The 23031-nt window shown below is 50.7% G+C and overlaps 2 protein-coding genes across 3 annotated transcripts; one reads left to right on the top strand and one right to left on the bottom strand.

Annotated features, from left to right (window-relative positions):
* Positions 1–4498: 4498 nt before the first annotated feature.
* OTOP2 (otopetrin 2) lies at positions 4499–9112 on the bottom strand. The gene is made up of 6 exons (XM_066200719.1): positions 8716–9112; positions 8141–8277; positions 7477–7535; positions 6623–6756; positions 5290–6179; positions 4499–4669 (listed from the first exon to the last, which is right to left on the bottom strand). Exons 1-6 carry the CDS (start codon positions 9110–9112, stop codon positions 4499–4501), a joined length of 1788 nt encoding a protein of 595 aa, XP_066056816.1.
* Positions 9113–12761: 3649 nt separating this feature from the next.
* Positions 12762–22752, top strand: USH1G (USH1 protein network component sans). Of its 2 annotated transcripts, XM_066200441.1 has the most exons (3): positions 12762–13085; positions 20455–21696; positions 22389–22752. In XM_066200441.1, the coding sequence occupies exons 1-3, from the start codon at positions 12922–12924 to the stop codon at positions 22390–22392; spliced, it is 1410 nt and encodes a 469-aa protein (XP_066056538.1). In that variant the 5' UTR covers positions 12762–12921; the 3' UTR covers positions 22393–22752. The 2 variants fall into 2 exon arrangements, with proteins under 2 accessions (XP_066056538.1, XP_066056539.1); XM_066200442.1 differs by lacking the exon at positions 22389–22752 and having other exon boundaries at positions 20455–21700.
* The last annotated feature ends 279 nt before the right edge of the window (positions 22753–23031 follow it).

Below are 23031 nucleotides of genomic sequence, written 5' to 3'. Positions count from 1 at the left end.
GAAGAAGGTGAGTCCAACTCTCTGGATCGATCACAGAAATCACTGCCCTGGAGAAGCTGCCTTTACTCAGAGGTTAGGAGAAAGCTGGTTAATGTTAGGAGTGATGTTTGCCCCTGTGCTATCAGCAGTGTACTTATTAATGGTGCTATCTGTGCACTTAGCAGTGATAAGAGCCAGGCCGGGCGCAGCCGATCTGTAAACAGGGCCCAGGAGGAAGGAGCTCCGTGCCCAGCCTCTGTGTTTGCCCAAAGGCCACCTGAGGAACGCGGGGCTCCTCACATCTCCCCGGCCAGCCCACGCCCTTCCTCTGGCACTGATAACCACAGCAGTGACGTCTCCTTGGGGCTGAGAGTGAGAGACTTCTGGGGTGACTGCAAAGAGCAGCTCCATCCAGTGTGAGGGTGGGGGACTGTGCTGCACTGCCCAGCTCTGTCCCTCCATCCCCTCTGATGGGTTCTGGGGGTATGGCCTGGCTCCACTTGTGAGTGTGTCTCTATTTTCCCTGCTGACTCTTGGTACAGGTCCTTTTGACCTCCTGCCAGCACTGAGTTCCTCCTCACTTCTAAGGACCACTGGGAAATGCCTCCTCTGCCACCATCTCCTGACCCAGGTCTCAGCACACCGCTGGAGCCAATGCTTCTCACAGGCACCCTGTGCTGCAATCCCATCCCTCATGGCCAGCCTTGTGACCTTCTCAATCCATCCACTTTCCTTCTACTGCGCTGACAGATAATAATTAACTTGGATTCCTCCCGTCTCGGACACACCTCAGAGCAAATCACCCAGATAAGTGGTGTTTTGTTTTGGTTTTTTTTTCCCCTAATAAAACAAATCTCGCCCTCAAATAACAGATGATTAAGAAGCACAGGAGGGGATGCAAAATCCAGGTAGAGGTGGGATGATACCTCAGGCCTGACCCTGGCTGTGGCCTTCCGTGCTCTTTTCTGAGCAATGATTTCTGATTTCCTGCTCTTCATTTCTTGCCTCTCCAACTGCTCTCTCTTGCTGGCTCTGGCACTGTGTCCCTCAGGGCAGGGTCTGAGCTGAGACCTTTTTGACACTCACAAAGTGTCTCAAGTCCTGGGACTGGAGCACCTGAGTTCAACCAGTGCTGAGCTCTTAACCCTGCCAACTCCAGGGGAGTGATTTTTATTTGTGGGCTTCCACCAAACCTGCACCACAGCAGGTGCTCAAATCCCTGGGAGGCCAAGGTGGATTTCATACCAAAGTGGGTGAATCTAGAAGCCCCTGGCAGGACCTGGTGTGCCCTAGGGCAGCCCTTTGCTTTCCTGTAGATCTTCATTTGCAGCGACTGCCATTTAAACAGTCACCCTGAGGCACATCTCTGTCCTGGTTCCCCATCCCTTAATGGGGATGGAATCTCTGCTCCATGAGGATGCTCTGGCAGGAGCAGTCAGCAAGATGGGCTGGTGGCCTTGAGGCCCAGCCTTGTTCTCTGCTCTGACAGGCTCTCTGCTCACCCAGCTCCCTTGCCTCAGTTTCCCTCCTTCCAGGCACAGAAGATGGAGCTACCAGCAGTGCTTTTCTGCAGAGACCTCACGTGAGGATTTGTGTACAAAGGGCCAAGAGTGATCCCTTCTTGTAACTTGGGTACCCTGTCCTCCCCTTCCACCAAATCCTCCATCAAGAGGATGTATCCTGCTCTTTAACTGGGTTGTGAGGAGCCATCTCCCAGATTTGAGGGGAAAGGGGCAGGGATGGAGCAGCCAGCAGCAGTCACCTGTGTCACCTACCAGAGGGGAATCCCAGGGAAAGGCATGGATTTGTGCACTTAGGATGTGGCCTGCTCCAGGGGTGTGCCTGGTTTTGGGTGACACGCCTGGGAGACTGGATGTGCCAAGGAATTGCCCAGGAATGTTTGGATGATTCTCCATCAGCCTTGGAGCACACCCCTTTGCACAGTAACTGACCATGAGCTGATGCCTTTTAGTATTCTTGAGCACACAAGAGGGTTTACATGGAGTTTTCTTAGGGTTTGGATTTTTAGGCTTTTTTTTTTTTTTTTTTTTTTTTTTGCATTTGCATTTGTGCTCACTTTCCCTCTGGCTTTATATACCTCCCCTATATTAATATACCCCCTTTTTTGTATATAGCTGGGCTTCACTAGCTCTTTCCCAAGCTACTGCTTCTCCTAGGATATGTGTTTGTGGCTGAAGAGCAGAAGAGGAATTCAGTCCTTGGCTGGAAGCCCCTGTCATCCCTGTACCTGCAGCCTGGAGATACCTCAGGCTAGCCAGGGATGCTTGTGAAGCCTCTGGCATCCCCAGAGCGTTTTGGTTTATCCAACAGGACTGTTGTCCTGTTGGATAAAGGTTCTGGTTCCAGCTGACCCACCACCCTGGAGTGGTTGATTTGGGATTATTGGCTGTATGAGAGCTGCTTGAATTGTTGGGGTGCTCTCCTGACACCCATCCTGAAACTATTTGGCCCCAGAAGTGCCTCTACAATACCTGTCAAGAAGAAAAGAGCAGTTCAAAGTGCGCCCTGCTTGACCCAGTGCACCCATTCCTGGGAACCTAGGAGCAGGAACCAGCAAGAGCATGTAGGAGGAAACCTAGTGTGCCCACTGGGAACAGATTGGGTGATTAAAAGTGTTTTCTGCCCCTGTGTGTGCTCAGCAGCTTGGGCTCAAACAATGTGTGGAGCTCTAAGTAGAACTGACGTCTGCACTGTTTGCGTCTCTTTTCTGACTTAATTTCAACTGCAGGAGCCACAGAATAATGAGGCTTTTGTTTTAGGAAAGGTTTCTAGAGAATGATCTGGTAAAGATAAAATCTGTGGTAAAAATAGAACCAGGCCTTTGCAGGGTGGGCTTGGAAAGACTCCCAGGCTGGTGAGGGGAAGGATTTACCCAAGTGGAGATGCTGGATCAGTGCAGCCCTTTGAGGGCAGGGGAAATTGGGTTTTCCCCCATGTTCTACCCAGTTCAGAGAAAGGCTGCTGGCAGACAGGAACACTGGTATCAGACCAGCTAGAGACACTGGTCCCTGCTGGTTTGGTGATCTGGGCTTGGAGGGGAAGGTGGTTGGAAAGACGTCAGCCTGGGCTGTGGGGTGGAAAATTGCATCACTCCATTTCAAGTACCATGATTTCCATTTATTATTTTTTCTTTGGTGGATGCGCACACGTCCGTAGGAAAAGGCTTGATAATTTCTGCCACCTCTGCAGTGTTTTTTATTGGAACGATAAACCCTGATGGAACAATAAAGCCTTTATTAGAACAGTTAAATCCTGATTTCTCAGGATGCAAACAGAGCTCGGCTGTGCCAGTTTGACATGCACCCTCCTGTTCTGGCAGGGAGGGCTTTCTGAGGCTCTGCTTGGATGCTGGGTACAGCAGAGGGGCCCATTTTTACCTCCTGCAGCCCAGGACTCCTGCTCTGAAAGCCCCCTCAATCATTTAGTGGTTCATGGAGAGCTGCAGGCACCCAGAAACCTGAGTCAGGGCCTTAGGGTCTGAGTGCAGGGCTGTGCTCTAAGCCTCAAAGCACACACAGGCTTGAGGGTGCAGCACCAGCATCCCTTTGGGGAACTGGAGATCAAACTGGCCACAGCATTGCATTGAATTCTGTATCATAGGGTCCCTTCAGGAGTTTGGTTACAGTAAAAATCAATAAATAACTTTGCGTACAAAAAATGTTCATATATTTTTAAAAAAATCATTATGTATTTAAAAACAGAAAAAAAGAAAGATCTCTTTATTATCCCCCAGACTGTATTGCCCACATCATCTTTATGATTCTTGAGCCCTGATTCAGGAAATCTGAGAAAAAAAGTGTGCTAGAGCAATCCCGTATCGGAGCTGGCCCAGGACCACATGCACAGCTCTCCCTCCTTGGGAAGAGGAGGCTGCAGTGATGCAGGGGCTGGCACAGGGAGGGGTTGAGAGGGCCCATACACATGGGCAATACAGACAGGAAGGATTAAAATGTTTCCCAAAGCCTTTAGTGGTCACCAGTTTTTCACATCTCTGCAGGGGAGTGATTTCTGACTGGCCGTACCAGGAGGTGAAGTGGTTTCCCTTTCTGTTCTTCCAGGCTTGTGTCAGCCCCTTGCACTCTCCAGCTCTCTGTGTGCCGGGGGGCTCTGACTGCCCAAGGGTGCTGAGAACACTCTGGAAAGTCCATCAGTGGCATGGAGTGAACAGGCTTTACCAGGAAGGTGAGTCTCTGCACGAACCAAGGGTAATCACCATGACCCCACCCTAGATACCTTCCTGTTTTTTTAATCTGTTCTCTTTTAAGCTTTAAGAACTTCAGACACACTCAGGCACATCCACACACAAGTAGCAAAAATAAAATCTGGACTATGTTTGGATGATCTTCACTGACAGTTCATAAACACCCCAACACTGCAAGGAGACATGATTCACGCAGTGCTGGAGACCCCTGGGAATATCTGGGCAGCTTCCCAGCCATGGGGTAGGAAGAGGGTGGATTGCTTGAGGAGGATCTCATCTTCCTTGCAAGGGAGCTCTTTAGGACATGATGTAGACCTCCAGCAAACTGGCCACAGCGTGCATTCGGTAGAAGATCCCAAAGGGCAGGCAAATGTCCACGATGGCCGGCCACATGGAATCACCATAGAAGTTCAGTTCTGTGTCATTGTCAAACTGGGGCCGGGCACCAAATGCTGGCATGATCCAGAGCTGTGGGAGGAAATGGGAGAACAGCACTGCAGTGAGAAAGGTGTGTGGTACATCGGGGACCTGCAGCCACAGCTGCCCAGGAAAGGACCAACCTCCTAGACCATGGGTTTCAAGAAGGGATGTGCTGACATTTCTCAGGAAAACCCAGACTTCAACCCAGATATTTGTCACTTTACATCCTTTCTTTCAGGGGTGAAGGGGATGGTTTAATGTAATTTATTGTTTTTAATAAGCTATCCCAACACATCTACTAATACACAAAAAAAAATACTGAATACTGAAACTGATTATTCTCTTGCACCCACCTCTTGTGTCTGATATTCTGGTGATAAGTCTGTTGACATAGCCTGAAATGTTTTAACTTCAGGGCAGTTGCTGGGTTTTTTTAGGAGACAAGGGAATCAGGATTCTGATTTATATATATATAATTTATAAATACATATTTATAAATGTAAATATATTTATATAATTTATAAATATAACTAATGTACTTTCTGTACAGCAGCGGCACAAAAAGGACTGTTTTTCCACAGGCCACACCCTTTCTTTCACAGACTGTCCTCCCTTGTGCTTGTAGCCCTCTCCTTCCCCCACAAACTCTTCTCCCTGCATGTACTCACTATGATATTGCTCAGCAGCAGGAACATGGAGATCTCCCTCAAGAACTTCCTCCTCCAGTTCATCTTCTTGGGGGCAGTGAGGGACCTCACGAGGTCAGAAGTGTGCATGGCTTCCGTGCCAGGTGCCGCGCCGGCGGCCAAGGTGCTGGCAGTGTCGGGCACCCGCAGGGACACTGCGTTGATGTTTACAAAGGTGAGCCCGTAGAAGTCCTTCTGGTGAGACTCATGCTTGTAGTCCTCCTTGGGGGGCTGCCGGTGGAGGCCCTCGATGATGAAGACGTTCTGGAAGGTGTGCTGGGCGATCATGAGGAGGGCGTAGGTGAGGTTGAGCGCGCTAATGGTGTCCCTGGGAGTGCTGGCCACAATGGCCACAATGGAGTAGTAGGAAATGGCGTATTGCCCCAAGGCTGCCCCCATCAGCAGGGCCACGTCCAGGGTCCTGGTGGGGTTCTTGTGCCGGTCCATGTCCCTCTTGTCAAAGCGGTAGATGACGGAGCCACCGATGCAGACAAGAGACATCAGGCTCAGACAAACGATGTTGAAGATGTAGTACATGGTGAGTGCTTGGCTCTTCTTGCTGGATTCAGTGCTGGAATTTACCTGCACCTCATACAGGATGAGGACTCCCAAACCACTCACAAGGATGATGAGGCCCAACATGATGCCTACAAAGAAGGTCCTTCGGAAGAGCCTGAACTTCAGGCGCTGGATGTGGTGGGAGTGGTGGTCTATGAAGCGTCCAACGTTCTTCCACATGACATAGACCATGGCAGAGGCAAAGAGACTGTACTCAATGTTAAAGGGGTACAGCCAAAAGTAGCCGTTTTTGAAGATCTGGCAGATTTGGCTGTTGCAATTGCATTCTTCGACTGAGCTGCTTCTCATTCCCACTGAAACAAAATCAGACAGATGCCATGGTATTAAAACAAGGAGCCAACACTTCTCCCTGAAGAACTGGATGTTTGGGATCAGTGAGAATCAAGAGAAAGAACAAAAGAATATGTGACCACTTTGAAAACAAGGACGCTTCACCCTCAGCTTTCTTGTGTCCAGGTTCTTTCTTAAAAAGTTAACTGTCAGGTTAAATCCTTCTTTTTCCTTCCCTTCTTCAGTTCCATCCCATTTGTACAGTCTTCCACCTCTCTGACTTCTCACTGACAGAGGCTAGGAAATGAACATCCAAACTTGGCTTTCAACAAACCAGCCCCAACAAAGGTACCTCTAGCTCTGAACAGACCTTCTGAAAAGGGATAAAATCTGACTTGCTGGGGAACGATTTCTACCTTATGGGATATCTCCATAGACCAGATGGCTTCGCAAAGAGGCAGATTACCTTTCAGGAGCCACCTGAAGATTTCCTCTGTCATGTTTTTCTTCAGCTTTGAATGTGCCTTGTGGACAGACTCGTCTGTCACCGCTGACATCCACACTGCCAGGTTTGTAGTCAGCGTTAGCATCAAGCCACACCTGCAGAAGGAGGAGGAGGTTTGTGACATTAAAGTAGTGGCTCTAGGCCATGTTTCTCCCATCCATGGTCTAGGTGTGCTCAGAGGGACTGTGGCATCTGCCTGAAGTCATGCGAGGACTTCAGTGGCCCAGGCTAGAAATCTTGATCCTTTCTTTGCTGTCCTCACTTGAGTAAACAGCACCTTTAAAGAGCTGCCTGAGTCCCGTATCTCTTGCTGAGGTTCTTACACTGACTCTCTTCCTATTTTCAGTCCATGCTCATGAGAATTAGCAAGGCTTGATTCCCACTGTTGCTTTTGAAAGAGCTTCTCAATACTGAATAAATTAATAGTTCTGAATTGGTCTCCAGCAGATCCAGTCTTGCAAAAGTGGACAAGATCTTATTTTAGCCTGAGGCTTGCCCACTGCATAGTTATCTTCCTCAGGGAATAAAAAGTCAACTATGAATCATTATTTAATGATAATTATTTATTTAATACTATCTACTTTGAGTAATGCTTGTATTCTTGAACTGAATCCCAACCCTGATAGATCCACAGGACATTAACCACAGCTGCTTGAGGTGGGATCTACGTTTAACTGGAGATTGAGCAGGTTTAGTTTTGGACAGCATTAAGGGATTATCCTCTGGGTACATTCTAGCTGTGTCAGACAGTACAGAGTGCTTGTGGGGGCGCAGGTCTGCTGGGTCAGTGGGATTCAAGGAGCAGCAGTGCTCACCTGGTAACATTCAGGTGCACGTGGATGCAGTCTTTGGCAGAGACCCACAGGAAATACGTCTGCAAGGGAAAGAAAAGGAGTTGTTATTTCCAGCAAAACAAGAAAGCAAAGCACACCCTCTGAAGGAGGGATCTCCCTGCAGAGCAGAGAGCAAGCTGGAGCCTCTTTTGCATGGGTCCATCCGGGCTCAGCCTAGTTCATGATGCTGGCCCTCTGCTGGATGTTCTTTCTCTGCTCCCACTGTCATTGCTCTGCCTATGGCCACTCCTTGTTCTGTCTAAATTGTCCCTCTCTGATCTCTTCCCTCCTTGGCATTTTCCCCGAGCAGGGAACAACCTCTGTGTGGGCCCTCAAACTCCAAGGTAGCCCCTGCCTTGACTGCTCTTCATGGGAAAGGAGGCCTGGCTGGCTGGGGGCTGCTCAGAGTTTGTGGCAAAAATGTCATGGGATGGTAACAAGTTTAAATCACTGCCTTAGAGTGAGTTGAGTTGCCATAGATGGAAGCTGTCGTGGTTGGAGGGAGAAGATGTGGGCTGGGTGGGGGCTGAGTTAAGCCCTTGCATTTGCTGTGGGGGCAATTGAACTAAATACAAGAGATCAGAGCTCCTTCCACTGGTGCCTGTGTTTCTTTACCACTCCCCAAGACAGAGCACAACCGTCTCACCTGGACAACCACGAATATTGCCTGCACAATGGGGTAGATGATTTTGATTGCAGACAGGCAGCTGTAGAAGCTTGAGTAATATCCTATTTTGAACACATCCATGACAAGGCTGAAAATGGCAAATAGGATCAGGCCTCCTGTGGGGGAACAAGAATATCTGCGGTTGGACAGATGTGTGCACACATGGATGAGAGGAAGAAGAGGAAATGTTGTCATGAAGAGGCTTTGCTTCTAATGCTGTTTTTCCTCTCCCAGCAACCAAATTATCCTGGCAGTAACAGACTCATACAAAAATTTTGGGTGGAAGTGATTTTAAATCAGCCTGGCATGCTGGGGCTAACAGCTCTTGCAAAAGCAGTGGGAGAGATAAGTTACCAAGAGCCTTTGTGGATTCAGGGAGACCTGGCAGTGAATCCAGTGCAGGGACCAGGAGCTGACCTGAAGCAGGGCACACTGCCATGCCCTGGTCCATCAGCAGGAAGAGGCTGTGCCCAGTTCTTTGCTGCTTCCCTTGTAATAACTGATGCTCCCATGAACTGCCCATCCCGTATCCCCCCTCCAGCCCCAGCACCTACCTCTCAGCCAGATGGGCCCGGCGTGGGAGTCCTTGCCCAGGATGGCACCTGGGCACCGGGAGGTGCCGGCGAGGTAGAAGATGATCCAGATGATGACAACCAGCATCATGACTGTCAGCAGGAAGAAGACGTCGTAGTCGTGCACGGCGATCTTCTCAAACGCCCCGCTGCTCACCAGCGTGCAGGCCAGCAGGGCCAAGTGCACAGCCAGCAGGATGGAGAACATGCGGCCGCCCTTCTTCCACACTTCCTTGGAGGCAGGAGTGGAGGGGGGCTGGTGGCTGAAAGGCACTATCTGGCTCGAGGCCAGGCTGGCTTTGTCGTCCTTGTGTCCGCAGCCCATGCTGGAGTGGGGGTGTCCGAGCTCGCTGTCCTTCTGCCCGGGCTCCTCGGTCATGGTTCAACCAAGGCTCTGCTTGAGGGTGAGTCCTGTTGGGAAGAGAGGCCCATGAGTGAGAGGTGCATTTGAAACAGCCCAGGACCGGGCCAAAGCAGGGCACGTGATGACGAGGACAAGATATATCACAGGAACAGGGAGGGCTGAGACAGGGAGTGCAAGAAGAGGGATGAGCTCATTTTCAAACTTTCCTTTCCTGGTTCCCTGAAGGCTTTTTTTACTTAAGATGCTCTTGCTCAGGGAGATCCCAGGTCAGTTTAACGAAGTGTGTCTAATTGGTCACACAACATTTATGTGTTTACTGATGCAAGATTTGGAAAAGCACCAAAAAGCGCTCACAGGATCAAATATCCTGGGGCAAACAGCCAGTGTGGTTTTAATTCTAAATGTCAAACACTAAACATTCCGAGAAATTGTTATACTTCCTTGCTGAAGAACAGGCCACCAAAAGGTAAGAAACCCCCGGGAATCTCTGGACCATCACATCATGATTTGTAGCAGTTCCTGCAGGAAGGGTGCGAACCACCTGAGTTGTCACACACTGTAAAGCCCCTCGCCTGTGCCAAGTTTGGCATTTCATTGATCCTCAGTGAAAAGCCTGAAACAAAATGAATTAACCATCCAAACAAAGCCATTTCACCAACCTGTTTTGCTGCCTGGGATCCGAATCTCTGCTCCTGCCAGGCTGAGAAGTTTCCCTGTTGCTGCAGCTTGGTCAGTTGAAGAATTTATACCTGTTGGGACGTCTCTGTAATTTATACCATGTCTGGAGCTGAGAGCAGGGCTTTGTGGGCTTCTCAGAGAAACTCACGTGATCCATTTTGTGCAATAGCTGATTTTGGGGAAGCTGGAAAGAGATGAGGAGATAAGCGTTATTTACCCAGCAAGAGCATGAGTTGACAACACTGCTAAGCATGGCATGGACTGCTCAGTAACAGGGTCATGGTCACCACAGAGCAAGGGCACCCCACCAAATCAATCTCCCTACATGCATGAGGTCTCTTCTTTTGAGAGAAGATGGTTTAGGTGATGAACTTCTCTTTGGCAATGATTTTGTGCTTGGCTTTCTGCTTACTGGAGCACAATAAACATTGTGCCCCACCCTGTGCTACTCAAATCAGTCTACTCTATGCCTCGAAGGCTCTTGAGGAAGAAATTTGCATTTGTACCTGTTCAGTGCTATGGGTAACTCAATCCTTTCCCACCCATGGTGTCATCAACGAGGAAGGTTTAGCACTAGAGAAGGTCAGGATTTAGGGACCGGAATTTGTGCTCTCCTTTGCTGACGCACTACCTTTGATTTTTCAGGGTGGGATCACCTTTCTCTGGAGCTCAGGACCTTAACTCTTCTCCTTCCAAGGAGTAACCATGTCACAAACCACAGGGCAGATATGATTTAAACGTTTGTCTGGTAAGGGGAGTTTCTGCTGAAGGTCCCTTTCACCCAGTTATGTTTAGTGGGATCCCACGGCAACTCTGGGTGGATCAGACAAGCTTTAGTCCTTGAAATGCCTCTTTTGGAGATGTCTCGGCTGCTTTCCCCCTTCAGGGCAAGCACAGAGCTGGGGCCATTCGCTGTGCGTTTTCTCAGTCCCCTTCCTGCCCGCTCGTGTCCTTCTTGCCGCACTGCAGGGACAGCACCAAAGTGAATTGCATGGGATGGGGAAGGAGAGCTCAGGATCCACTGCACAGCCCAGGGAGAGCTCCATGTGTCTCTCCCGTGCTGCCACCAGCCGGCTGCCACCAGCTGCACCAGGTCTGCCGTGCCTGGCCTCTGCGGAGCCACAGGGATTCCTTTTTGGGGGGAGTGGTTGATATCTTCTCAGTCTGCAGCCTTTCCCAGGGGAAGCCCAGGCCTCCCAGAAGTAAATCCGAGCTGATAATGACGTTTTGAAGAGGCCAGAGGTTCAGAGAACCCTCGGGCTAAACGCGCTTGTTTACCCTGCCCTTTTTGTCCTTACCAGCCAGCAATAGATGAAAGAGTGTTTACTGCCTCGGGCAATGCTCCCAGTCCCCCCGGCAGCCACCGTACGGCGCAACAAATTTAATTAGTAACAATACAAGAATCATTAAATAACGTCAGTAATGAATTGCAGACGTTACTGTGCTGCTTTTCACCTGCAAGGATCCTAGCAACAAAAACTTCAGTGGCTACTATATCCCACCAGGACTTGCCCAGGGAGGCTGAGCTGGTGCAAACGAGCCTGTTGAGGTAAGCAGCCCCCGCAGGGAGCAGACCCTGGCTCTGATGCACTTCCAGGTGTCCCCGGGCAGCCGGGACGCTGGCGCCGTGTCAGTCACCCAGGGATTAATCACTGCAGCTTGCGTGGGTGCATCTGGCACTGATTTAGGGCCACCCTCCTGTCTTGGAGCGTTTTTTTTGTTTTGTTTTTTTGTTTTTCCTTACAAAAATAAGCTGCCTTTCTCACTGTTTTAGTTCCTCTCTGCTCATTGCCTTCCAAGCCCCCCTCATGCTGTCATACAGTCTTTCCCCATTTTTCCATTCTCCTCCTATTTCTCACCCATCTGATGGCTCTGTCTTCACCTTCTCCAAACTGTGTTCCTGTCCCAGGGCCATAGTGACACACACAGAGTCTGGCCCTGGAGATCTCCATTCCCAGAGTCAGGACATTACAGGTAAAATGAACAAGAGAGGAGCAGGAAATTCCTCCTTCACGTCAACATGTCCCAGGGGATACAATCCACCGCCACCGATTCACCCTTGGGTGTAATGTACTGGGACAGCTTCGTGCTTCGGTCAACACCCAGCCTTGGCTCTATCTTTCCGACAGCAGAGGGTGCCCGGGAACCGGGAACGCTGTGCTGGAGACATTGCCTGGGGCTGTCCAGCTCCCCGAGGATCTCACACAGCCGGGAATTCTGTGTCAGCATAAAAGACACCAGAGGCCGGACATTGCACCCCCTGCACATCGCAGTGAAGCACAGGGTTTGGGGTGTTTTTTTTAGTCTCCAGAGAGGGAAAAGAGGTGAGGAAGGGAATGTTTCCAGCCTTTATGAATTTCCTTGGTTTATCAGATTCCCGTTGTGCAGTTTGTTGTGCAATTCCTTGGAAAGCAGAATTCTGTGGGTATAGACAGGGTAGATGGGGGACAGGGATGGCGACTGGGTCTGCAGTTGTCTTCCTAGTGACACTAGGGAGAGATAGAAATAAATAAATAAACGTAGGGGTTTTTAGTGAGGAAAAGCTGAGCTGTGAACACCCCTGGTATTACTTTGAAATCAGTCACCAAACTACTCTCAGCCAACTCCACACAGAGCAGGATTATCCGTCCATGTCCCAGCTCGGACACGGCAGTGAGTGGAGGCCATGGGGGCTTGTGCTCCACTGACACACTCTTTCTCCTCTGGCTACTGCTGCCCCTTGCTTGAGGTGGGGTAGCTACGGAATAGGGGCATGTTGGGCAGGATACAACCCCGCAGCCTTTCTGACAGCCTACTCTGCTTTGGGGACACGTAAACCTGGTGAACTCTTGCTGCGTGACCCCGTGCTGAGCCCAGCAGAGCGATGCTGCTTAATTGGAGCTTTTAATGTGCCGTGGAGCTGGTGCGTGCTCCAAGGAGCCGCCGGGGTCGGAGGATGCTTAGGACCCAGGGGAAGCGCTGTGGAGCCTGGCTGGCTGGGCTTGGAACGACTCCTGCCTCCCCGGCCAGGACTTCTCAGGTGTCCTGGTACACGGAGCTGAGCGGGGCGAGCGGGGCCCTTCTGGCAGCTGCCCCTGCCCCACGTCCGTGCCCATGCTCTGGACTCCCTGGGCACCCATGTGCTGGCCCGGGGACCCCTTTGCACCATGAATGACCAGTACCACCGAGCTGCCCGGGATGGCTACCTGGACCTGCTGAAGGAAGCCACCAAGAAGGACCTGAACTCGCCAGATGAGGATGGCATGACCCCGACCCTATGGGCCGCCTACCACGGCAACCTGGACGCCCTGCGCCTCATTGTCAGCAGAGGGTGAGTGTTGGCCAGGGCACAGTGCTGGTCTGTGGAACAGAGTAGCTGGGACCCCCTTCTTCCCCCTTCCCTGTTTGCAGGTCAGTGTGTCCTAAAAATTATGGCTTCTGTCCTTAAGACCCCTACTCTTGTCCTCCCTGCTGTTACTTTTCTTTGCTTGTGGTACTTTGAATCGAATCCAACACTCCTGATAACTGCTCTGTTTTCTCAGCTCCTCTGACCCTATAAGTCCTCCTGCCCCCAGCCTGCTTGCAGCACCCTGGGTAGGGATGAGTTCCCCTATCCAAGTGCTTTGCGATCTTTTACAGGTCCTGTAAAGATAAACGTATTATGTTGCTGACATGAAAAAAAGCCCTTTTAAGTGAGAGGACAGAGAAAATAACTGCTCCCTCTGTCCCAAAAGTTCTTGCAGAGGGACGTGTACAGTGCCAGCTGGCAGCGGGTGGCACTTGTCTGTTTTACCCAAAGCAAGGTCTCAGTATGTGACCCCTGGCCAGCTTGTTGTACACTTGGAGCCTGGGAAATTCAGGTTTTCCAAGAGCAGATTTATTTAAGCCCAGTCTCCTCCCCAGGAGGGCCCGCTCCATACTGGTCTGTCTCTCTGTACCTCACACTGGGCTGCCAAATCTTAAGAGTTTATGGCTCCCTAAATGTGGAAGTGGTGGAGAGGTGGGAGTGGGATTAAGGGGACTTGTCAGACTGGAGAGATTTACACCTTGGTATTGGGGGAACCACACAAGGTCTGTGCTAAAGCAAGATCTGCCATTCCTAGTTCCCTCTGGGGCAGTCTATGACTCTCCAGCTCTTACTAACCCCCCAAGGACACATCCCAGTGCTTCCTTCTGCTCCAATAGCTCTTCTGAGCACCTCATCTAAAGTCATCCGAGCTGGAATGGCTTCTGCCTTGTGTTGAGAGATTGGTGGTGCTGATTTTGATTTATGTCTTTCTGATATTGAGGGATGGTACTGAGGTCAGCAGCCTGGATGGACATCACACCTGCTTGGAAGGGCTTTACTTCTCCACTTTGGGCTTGGTGGGCCTGTCATCTCCCATGCAGGGATTTTTTGTCCACCCTGGGCTGTGTTAGCAGCTCTTGTACCTGACCAGCCACATCTCCACTGCACCTGTTCCTGTGCTCTTGCCATCTCCCGATACTCTGGTTTGCTTGTGCAAAAAATTCAGCCAGTACCTCAGCTGTGCTAACAGGCAAAGCTCCTCCACCCATTGTTGTCCTTTCATTGTAAATCATTTCCTTTCACATCCTGAACTGAAGACTGTGTACAGAGTGGCTTTGAGAAGTCCTTGAGCACCTGATGCAGTAGGAGTGTGTTTAGGAAAAAATTATTTCTGAGTCTGGAAGGGAGATAGCAAGACAGTGCTCCGAGTGGAGCATCCTGAGGTGGTCCTGGGTTGAGAGCTCTGTGATGCTTCCCTGGCTGGGGCTCTGTGACTCCCTGTATACCTCCCAGGAAAGACTGTGCCCAGCAGAAACCTGCCCAGAGCTCCTGTCAGGACAGGAATTGCTAGCTAGGGCCAGAGAGACATGGGAGGAATGCTCAGGGGATGAGACCCTGAAGTTAAAAATGGTTCCAAAAACTGATGGCCAAAAAGTCAATCTGGAAGGCCTAAGAGGTGGGTGCCCCTCGAGAAAGGCAAAGCCTTTTGGACTGACTTTATATCTCTCTATATCACTGGATCTCCTCATATTGCTCATCTCCATCACAGGGCACCCTGCAGCACCACTGCCTGCCCTGCCAACCCCCATCCAAACCAGCAGCTCCTGCCTCTCCACAAAGCCCAAGGCTGCTTTTATCAACTCACATTGGATTAAAAGGTCCTTGAGGGCTCAAATCGTGTTCGAGTGCAACTTGGCTGCTGTTTAATTAACAACCTAATATACATTTGTTCCTGACAAGGAAAATAGCTTGGCAAAAGCCCAGTGCCCTTTACATGATGGATGGTGAAGCAAGGTGTGTGGCTGTGGGACTGCAGGATGTGTTTGCATTCGTGCATTCATCTCCATGTGTCAGATCCTTGCCCAGGGCCACAAAGAGACCAGCAAAGTGCTTGGTATGGAGGCAGGGACACCCCTGCTCCTTGGAGCTGGATTTGGGTCTGTGAGAGGCAGGAAAGCCTCAGCCTGGGGACAAAGGTGCCAGAGAGGTGGAATTGTGCAAGACCCAGGGGAGCCTGAGGGCAGACCATGTAATTTTCTGCTAGTGCCCAGGATGATGTGCCACAGTATTTAAGCCTTGTTCAGAGACGAAACTTAATGCTGTGTCATATATTGTTACTATTACACCTGCACTGTAACCACTGTGAGGCAAGAGGGAGGACCCCTGAGTATTTGGAAGTATCCCAAAATGTCAGGGAATCGCTCTCTGGCCTCTGCTGCCAAAATATTCCTCCTTTTGTTCAGAAAGCCCTGCCCTATGAGACAGGGGAGTGTGGGACGCATCTTCAGGATCTGAGGGGGCTGGTGAGCCTCCATCTGGGTCGCATGGGGATGTCAAAGCACAGAGGGTGATGGGGGAATCCTGGGGCAGAAAGAAACACCAAAATCTCCTTGCCAGTGCTGAGCAGTGGCACCAGTGCCCAAACAAGCTGGGACATCGAGTGCTAGGGCCAGGCTGTTATGAAATGCCCTAGTGAGGGTGGCCAGAGGAACCCTGAGAGAGCAGGGCTGTGGGAGGGGGCTCCTGGGGGCCAAAATCATGGCTCTAATTGTAGTGCCAGGCTGATGGACACATCTAGGCTGTCATCAGTGAAGGAGCCTCATCCGTATGTGTTCAGCAGATTGTGGTGTCAGGCTGAAACAGGAAAGGGAAAAGAAATCCTTTGGTAGATCCTTGAGGGAAGCTTGTTGCCCCAACCCACATGGAAGGTGTAACGAAGCAGGCGGATTGCACTGCCCTTACCAGCTGGTGATGTGTCTGTGCCTCTGTGCCCCCTTTGCAATGGACGGAGAGAGGGTTTGGGATGAAGGGATCAGCAGTGGCTCATCCTTCTTGTTTGCCACACAAAAAGCCTTTTTCTTCCTCCTGGCTGGGCTCCAGTGAGGAAAACAAACTCAATTAACATGATGGCTGGGAAGAGGCAGGCAAGCTGGCATTTAGCATCGCAGCTTTTCAGACACAGTAATTCTTCAGTGTGGTTCATTAGGCACTGCTGTGGCAGTAGCGGGCACCAATCCAGCCCCAGCTACAGGCAGGTCTGGGGGCCTTGGCTGGGATCAGCCAGGACTTCCTTAGAGCAGACAGCAGGAGAAGTGAGGTCTGCAGGTCCTCTCTCAGCTTTGTCACCCAGCAGAGCTGGTCCTCATTTTCCCTTACAAAAACAGGGGGCACAGATATTTTGCATGTCAGTGGCCCAGGGGACAAGTGGCTCAGCCGTGGTTTGGGGGTGACAGTGTCTCCTGACATCAGCCAGGCTGCTCAAGGGCATCACGTCACCCCAGCCGAGGCAGGGCTGCAGCGGAGGTTGCAGCAAAGGCACGTGAAGGTGATGTGCATCCTCTGCACACCACAGGGCTGGAGGCCACGTGGGAGCCGGGGCAGCCTGGCTGTGTTGGTGGGGACCTTCCCTGGGTGATGACCTGCCGGGAAGGTGAAGGAGCAGGGTGGGGCACTGTTGCAGCTTCGTGGCTTCCGGCACCTGAGCTGTCTGCTGGAAATGAGGGTGAGCCCTGGGCACGGCGAGGTGCTGAACCAGGAGACATGGCCCCGGGCACTGCCCCAGCATCAACAGTCACCTGGCACAGGAACTGCCAGCCCAGCTTTCTGCTGGGACAAGAGGCAGAGAGCCCTGGCATGACCCTCATCTACACTATCTCTGCTGGACTTTTGGGGATTTGAACCTGGAGGACAGCTGAATCCTTGGGCTATCACCACATGGGAAAAACTTGGTATACAGGACCCAAAGCTCTGCTCTGAGCCCAAAACCTCATATTTTCTGCTCTTTTCTAGGCATTTCTTGGGTCAGTGCCCTAACTGACTATGCTGAAGGTAGTGAGCACTGTTCCTCAAGCCATAATTTTTTTTTTTTTTTCACTCTTCCTCTATCCAAAACCATTTTATGGGAGCAGAGACACTCTGCACCCAGTTGACTCCTGGTCTGAGGTCCCCATTCCTCACACACATCCATGAGCCAAGGATGAGCGAGCCCTTTGCTATCGGAGGAACTTCACACATGCAGCCAGAGAAGAACATATGTAAGTGCCACTGGATTTCCCAGCTAATTGGGATCCTACGGGAGAAGCAGAGGGGAAAAACCAGCAGGAAGGGAGTGAGCGTGCATGTCATGGTGCAAACACAGTGACTCAAGAGATGCACATGTCCACCTAAGGGGCCCAATTAACAGTGTTTTAATAATGATTATTACAGGAGTTGAATAAGTGCTCAAAAATGCTTTGAAGCTGAGAAGTGCTGCACTTTACACCTATTATTAAAATACGTTCCCACTTAGTGGACCCTGCAGTCAGCATCTCCTCATGTGCAGCACCCCGGAGGTGAAGTTTTGCTCACACCTGCCAGACACCTGCCAGAGGGAGGACCTCATGTTTATTATCTGAGCTGAATCAAACATCTCTACTTTGCAAGTCACCGTTCTTCTTTCCTTCTGATGCATTTTTAGTGCCTGCGGCAGACATTTATAGGGCAGAGGGCCTGACATATCTAATTTTGCTCTAATACTCTTGCTTCTAGACAGTGGAAATGACCAGGGAAAGCTGGTTTTCATGTTCTTTCCCCTCACTCTCTGAGGAAAGTAGACCTTCATATATGAACCCCCCAAGACCTCCCTGGCTTTGCCCTCTGCCCCCTGAACCAGACAGACCTGAGAATAGGCTCCAAAAGGTACTTGATGGATTGAGCACCCACACACTTAGTTTAGGGAGCAAGACTGTTTCCAGTGAGTGCAGTTCTCAGTCACTGTCTACATCATGAGTCCACAAACACACTGGGACCCTCAGGGTGCCCTGGCTCACCTGCCCACACATGCCAGGCACACCAGTGCCCTTTCAGAGCACACAAAACAAACCAACAGCCTTTCACACACTGGAGTCTCGACAGCAGCACCAGCAGTTCCATGTGGAACAGGTTCACTGGCTCTTTAAATCCAGCCCCATCAATAATTTACTCCTCTCTTGCAAGTCATCAAATATTTATCCTCTCCATGCATTTCCCAGCCTGGACATGTCACTACGAGGCTAGAGGCAAGGGCTGGGGAGTTACTGCTCCTGGAAACTCGGCATTGCCAGATCCCTTCTCTTCTCTTGGCTTCATGGCTCTTCAACCCTGTGATCTCCTGCCTTCCCTCTCCTCATCATCCATTTTTGAAACCTTTTTCTCCTTCTGTGAGAGATATCAAAGGCTCTGGCTCAGAAGTCCTGAAGCATTTGTGGGGTTTTTTTGACCTTAGAGTTTCAAACCTTTTGATTAACTAACTGAATTTGCCAGTGAGTTCAAGGTTGTACTTACTATGTTTCTGTAATTTTAGTGAAAACATGTTTATGACGGAGTTGCTGTTCATGGTCCCACAGTGAAAGCTGAGTGCACCTCATAGCAGCTTTCAGGGAGTGAAGTTATGAAGTTCATGCTCTGGGAGCAAATAATCTCCAGCTTAACCTCTAGACAGGCTTTATTGCTTCTTTAAAGCCTGAGGATTGCAAACTTGGCATTACACTGACTGGGCAGTTCCTCTCTGTCTCTGCTGCCCCTTGGACAGTGTTCCAAGCAGACAGTGGGGTCCCTGTGTGGGGATGAACGTGCTGGATGAGGCTGTTTCTGGGGTTTGTGCATTGGCACAAAGTGATGAAGGTGCAAAGCAGCAGGGCTAAGAAGTCCCTCTGCTCCTGTGATCTCCTGCTCTTTCCCTGGAGAGGTTTTTGGACTCTTTGAAGTCAGACGAGCCATTTCTCAGAGCACATGGGATTTGGGATAGGGTTCTGGGCTCTGCTGCTCCCAGCTATTGTCAACGCAGACCCTAAAGCAGCAAGGAGTTAAGTAACCCTTGCTGAAGGTCTCAAGTGTGCATTTAAGTAGTTGGACCTGATGATCCTTGGTGGGTCACTTTCAGCTCTCTGTACTCTATGATTTGCCTTCTGCACTCCTGGTGTCACCATGGGTTGGAGCTGAGGTCTGTGTGGAGTAGGAACAGTGCTGGGTTCCTCTGGAGCTCACTGAAAGGGTGCTGTGGGAACAGGCAGGAGCTGTGCTGAGCCAGAGCTCTGCCAGAGCCCTGCTGCCCACGAGGAGTTGCTCCTGAGGGTGGTGGAGCTACCCAGCCTTAATAAAAAGCTTTGCCATATCCATGTGCATGGAGGGAGAGCACCCTGTTGACAGATACTGCTGCTGGCTGAATATCATTAGCACACACGCTTGGGAGAGGGCTGGTGCCAGCAAGGGTGTGAACTCTCTCTCATTTCACCTGAGCACAAATACAGAGGAATGTCAGGAGGACAGATTTCCCTTGAATCCCAGGTTTGTGTTCACCCTGGCACAGGAGGCAGGAGATGCAGGCAGGTAGTTGTGTCCTGCCAGCAGCTTGCTGGGGCAGGGGCTGGCATGGTGCGAAGGGAGATGGTACTGGCAGCATCCAGCTCTCGAGGAGTGCAGAAACCTAATCTCCAGTTTCTCTGAAACTGGATTCTCAGGATGTGCTAATACCAACGTACTTCCAGCTGTGCTATTGAGACCAAGCACAGTACAGCAAAATCCCCCACAAAACCCCAATGACAGCAAAGTCACTCTTACTCTCTCCTGCCAACATTCCCCTTTGTGCCACAGATTTCCCCAGGTGCCAAGGAACAGGTGCCTGGGAAGGTATGGCAGATGGGGATTTCAGAACCATTGCTGAGGATGGATGTTTCATGGTGGGATCCCAAGGTATCCAACCCAGGATGTGGCATACAGAGAGGCATTTTGGCATGCCCCCCCCACAGAGTCTGGATGAAGCCAAGATCTGAAGGCAGAATCTGACCAGAATTTAATGGGATATTTGAGATTCAAAATTTTGTAAGAAGCTTAAGGTCTGAACTGGAATCAGACCCGTATCTCAGTTCCGGGCTATTCAGAACCTGTCTTGCCTTTCTCCAGAAGTTGGTTTGATGTGGGAACACATTTTTCTTGAGACCTAAATTCAAGTCACATTGCCACTGACTTGCATGTGGGGCACGTGATTCCACATAAGTAGTACACCCCTGCAGAAGACCCCTTTAAAATTAAGTTGCAGGAACCAGTGGTACATAGCTTAATATTTCAAGGACTTAACAGTTCATGGGGCTGATTTGCCCCTGCACAGCTGGGAATATCTCAGTGGAGTCTGTCATCAATCCCTGCACGCTAACCAGTTGTTTTTCTTGCTGCCTAGGGGTGATCCAGACAAATGTGACATCTGGGGGAACACCCCCCTCCACCTGGCAGCAGCCAACGGCCACTTGAACTGCCTGTCCTTCCTCATCTCCTTTGGGGCCAACATCTGGTGCCTGGACAATGACTACCACACCCCACTGGACATGGCAGCCATGAAGGGGCACATGGAGTGTGTGCGGTACCTGGACTCGATTGCTGCCAAGCAGAGCAGCCTCAACCCCAAGCTGGTGAGCAAACTGAAGGACAAGGCCTTTCGGGATGCAGAGCGGAGGATTAAGGACTGCGTGAAGCTGCAGAAGAAGCACCACGAAAGGATGGAGAAACGGTACAGAAAGGAGATGTCAGATAATTCGGACACCATGAGCTTTTCCAGCTATTCAAGCAGCACCTTAAGCAAGAAGTTCCAGCACATGTCTATGGTCACTTCCTTGCCATACTCACAAGCCACCATCCATGGCACAGCCAAGGGAAAGACGAAAATACAGAAGAAATTAGAGAAGAAGAAGCAGGTGGACGGGACATTCAAGATCTATGAGGACGGGAGGAAAAGCGTGCGGTCTCTGTCTGGTCTGCAGCTGGGCAACGATGTCATGTTTGTGAAGCAGGGCACGTACGCCAGCCCCAAGGAGTGGACTCGCCGCAATATCCGAGACATGTTCCTCACGGATGACGACACTGTCTCCCGTGCCATAAGCGACCCGGGTTTGCACATGGACTCGGCCCACTCGGAGGTCAGCACTGACTCCGGACACGACTCCTTGTTCAACCGCCCCGGGCTGGGCACCATGGTGTTCCGGCGCAACTACGTCAGCAGCGGGCTCTTCGGGATCGGCCGGGAGGACGGGGCCGCGCTGGGGGAGGACAGCGCCGACGGGATGGGCGTCAAACTGCGGAGCCGCCTGCAGCGCTCGCCAAGTCTCAACGACAGCATTGGCAGTGCCAACAGCCTGCAGGAGAGGAACGCGGAGGAGCTGCCCTGGGATGAGGTGGAGCTGGGCTTAGATGATGATGATGAACCAGACACCAGCCCCTTGGAAACTTTTCTGGCTTCCCTGCACATGTTTGAGTTCATCTCCATCCTGAAGAAGGAAAAGATTGACTTGGAAGCCCTCATGCTGTGTTCAGACAATGACCTGAAGAGCATCAATATCCCATTGGGCCCCAGGAAAAAGATTGTGGATGCCATCCAGAGGAGACGACAAACGCTGGAGAAGCCAGATGTCATTGTAGACACTGAACTGTAAGTAGAAGCTGGGGTGTCTGAGAGGTTAAACCCTTCAACAGATGGAGATGTGGATAATGTAAGCTCTTGTTTTCAACCTGCTTTGGAAGAGTAGGAGTCCAGGTAACCTCAACACTTCTGTGTGTGGGCAAATTCCTGCTTGTGTGGAAAGGATGAGAGTTTGGAGAGGTGGCAATAGTGTTAGTTCATTACTCAACAACCTTAATGTAACTGGGCAGGACGTGAAGTCCTTGTAACCCATTTGAATGCAGACTGCTCTGTGGTCTGATGCTCCTCAGTCCATGTAGCTGAGATTTTCAACCACACTCAGGCTTGTCTTGACTCTTCACCTTTTGAAGACATTAGGAAATCAACCGCAATGCCTGGTGGGAGCAGGCTGACGGCAGTGCCCAGTGGCATTGGGAATCCTTCCCCAAATGCTTGAGATCTTACTCAGGCCTCTGGAGATTGCATATCTGGGTTGGAGTTGTTGCTGTTTTATGATGTTTCCAGGGTTTGGTTGGTAGGGTGAAAGGACTGTGTACCTGTCAGAGAAGTGAAGGGAAGGCCACATGCTCTGACACCCCAATGCACTGTGTTGTTTGGGCTTCCCAGCCTTCAGATATCTGTGTGCTGCTTTTACAGCCTTTCAGTACAGCTTGTTCTTGGATCCTCAGGGTGCTGATAGATTTTTCTCTTTCCCTTTGCAGATAGCAGCAGCATTTTTTTTTTTTTTTAATGCTCAAGAAACAAACCTAGTTCTAAGTTGCCAGAAAACACAAGCCAGAGACTCCCTTCCTGGGGCAGCTGAAAGCTACAGCCATCCCCACCAGTCTCACGGAACTGCTCCCTTGCTCTGCTCCCTGTCTGTGCGATGCTCCTGGGCAGTTCCTGGCATGGAGGGATGACAGCTGAGATTGGACCAGGCAGCTCCAACCTGCCAGCCTTCAAGGGACCACGGTCTCCCACTCACTGGAGAAAGGAGTGAGCTGCACAGATGGCTGGGACACTGCTGTCACAGGCTGTGAGACCACACCAAGCCATGAACAGAAGGAGATAATGTGATATTTTCAAAGGGACCCAAAATAAATAATTACAATCCATTCTTCCCTGAGAAAGAGGTTGTTTTGGGGTTTGGGCTTGAGGAGCAGAGGGTTCGGGAATTCTGCTCTCTCTCCTGGTTCTCATTTGGTGAGAAGCATCATCTTATCTGGTGCTGTGTTTCTGGAAGGGAGTTCTGATGGCCATGGTCTTAGTTTGAGATGTGTCAGCCCTGACTTTGGCCAGCTGGTGCCCAACAAGTTTGTGAGTCCGGTCTGTGCTGTCTTGAGGGCAAAATCCAGAATGAAGATG

This window comes from Chamaea fasciata, unplaced genomic scaffold (assembly GCF_029207755.1).
Source record: "Chamaea fasciata isolate MVZ Bird 193981 ecotype frontalis unplaced genomic scaffold, bChaFas1.0.hap1 SCAF_19, whole genome shotgun sequence".
Taxonomy (NCBI): Eukaryota; Metazoa; Chordata; class Aves; order Passeriformes; family Sylviidae; genus Chamaea; species Chamaea fasciata.
This window is presented reverse-complemented; position numbering and strand designations above follow the sequence as displayed.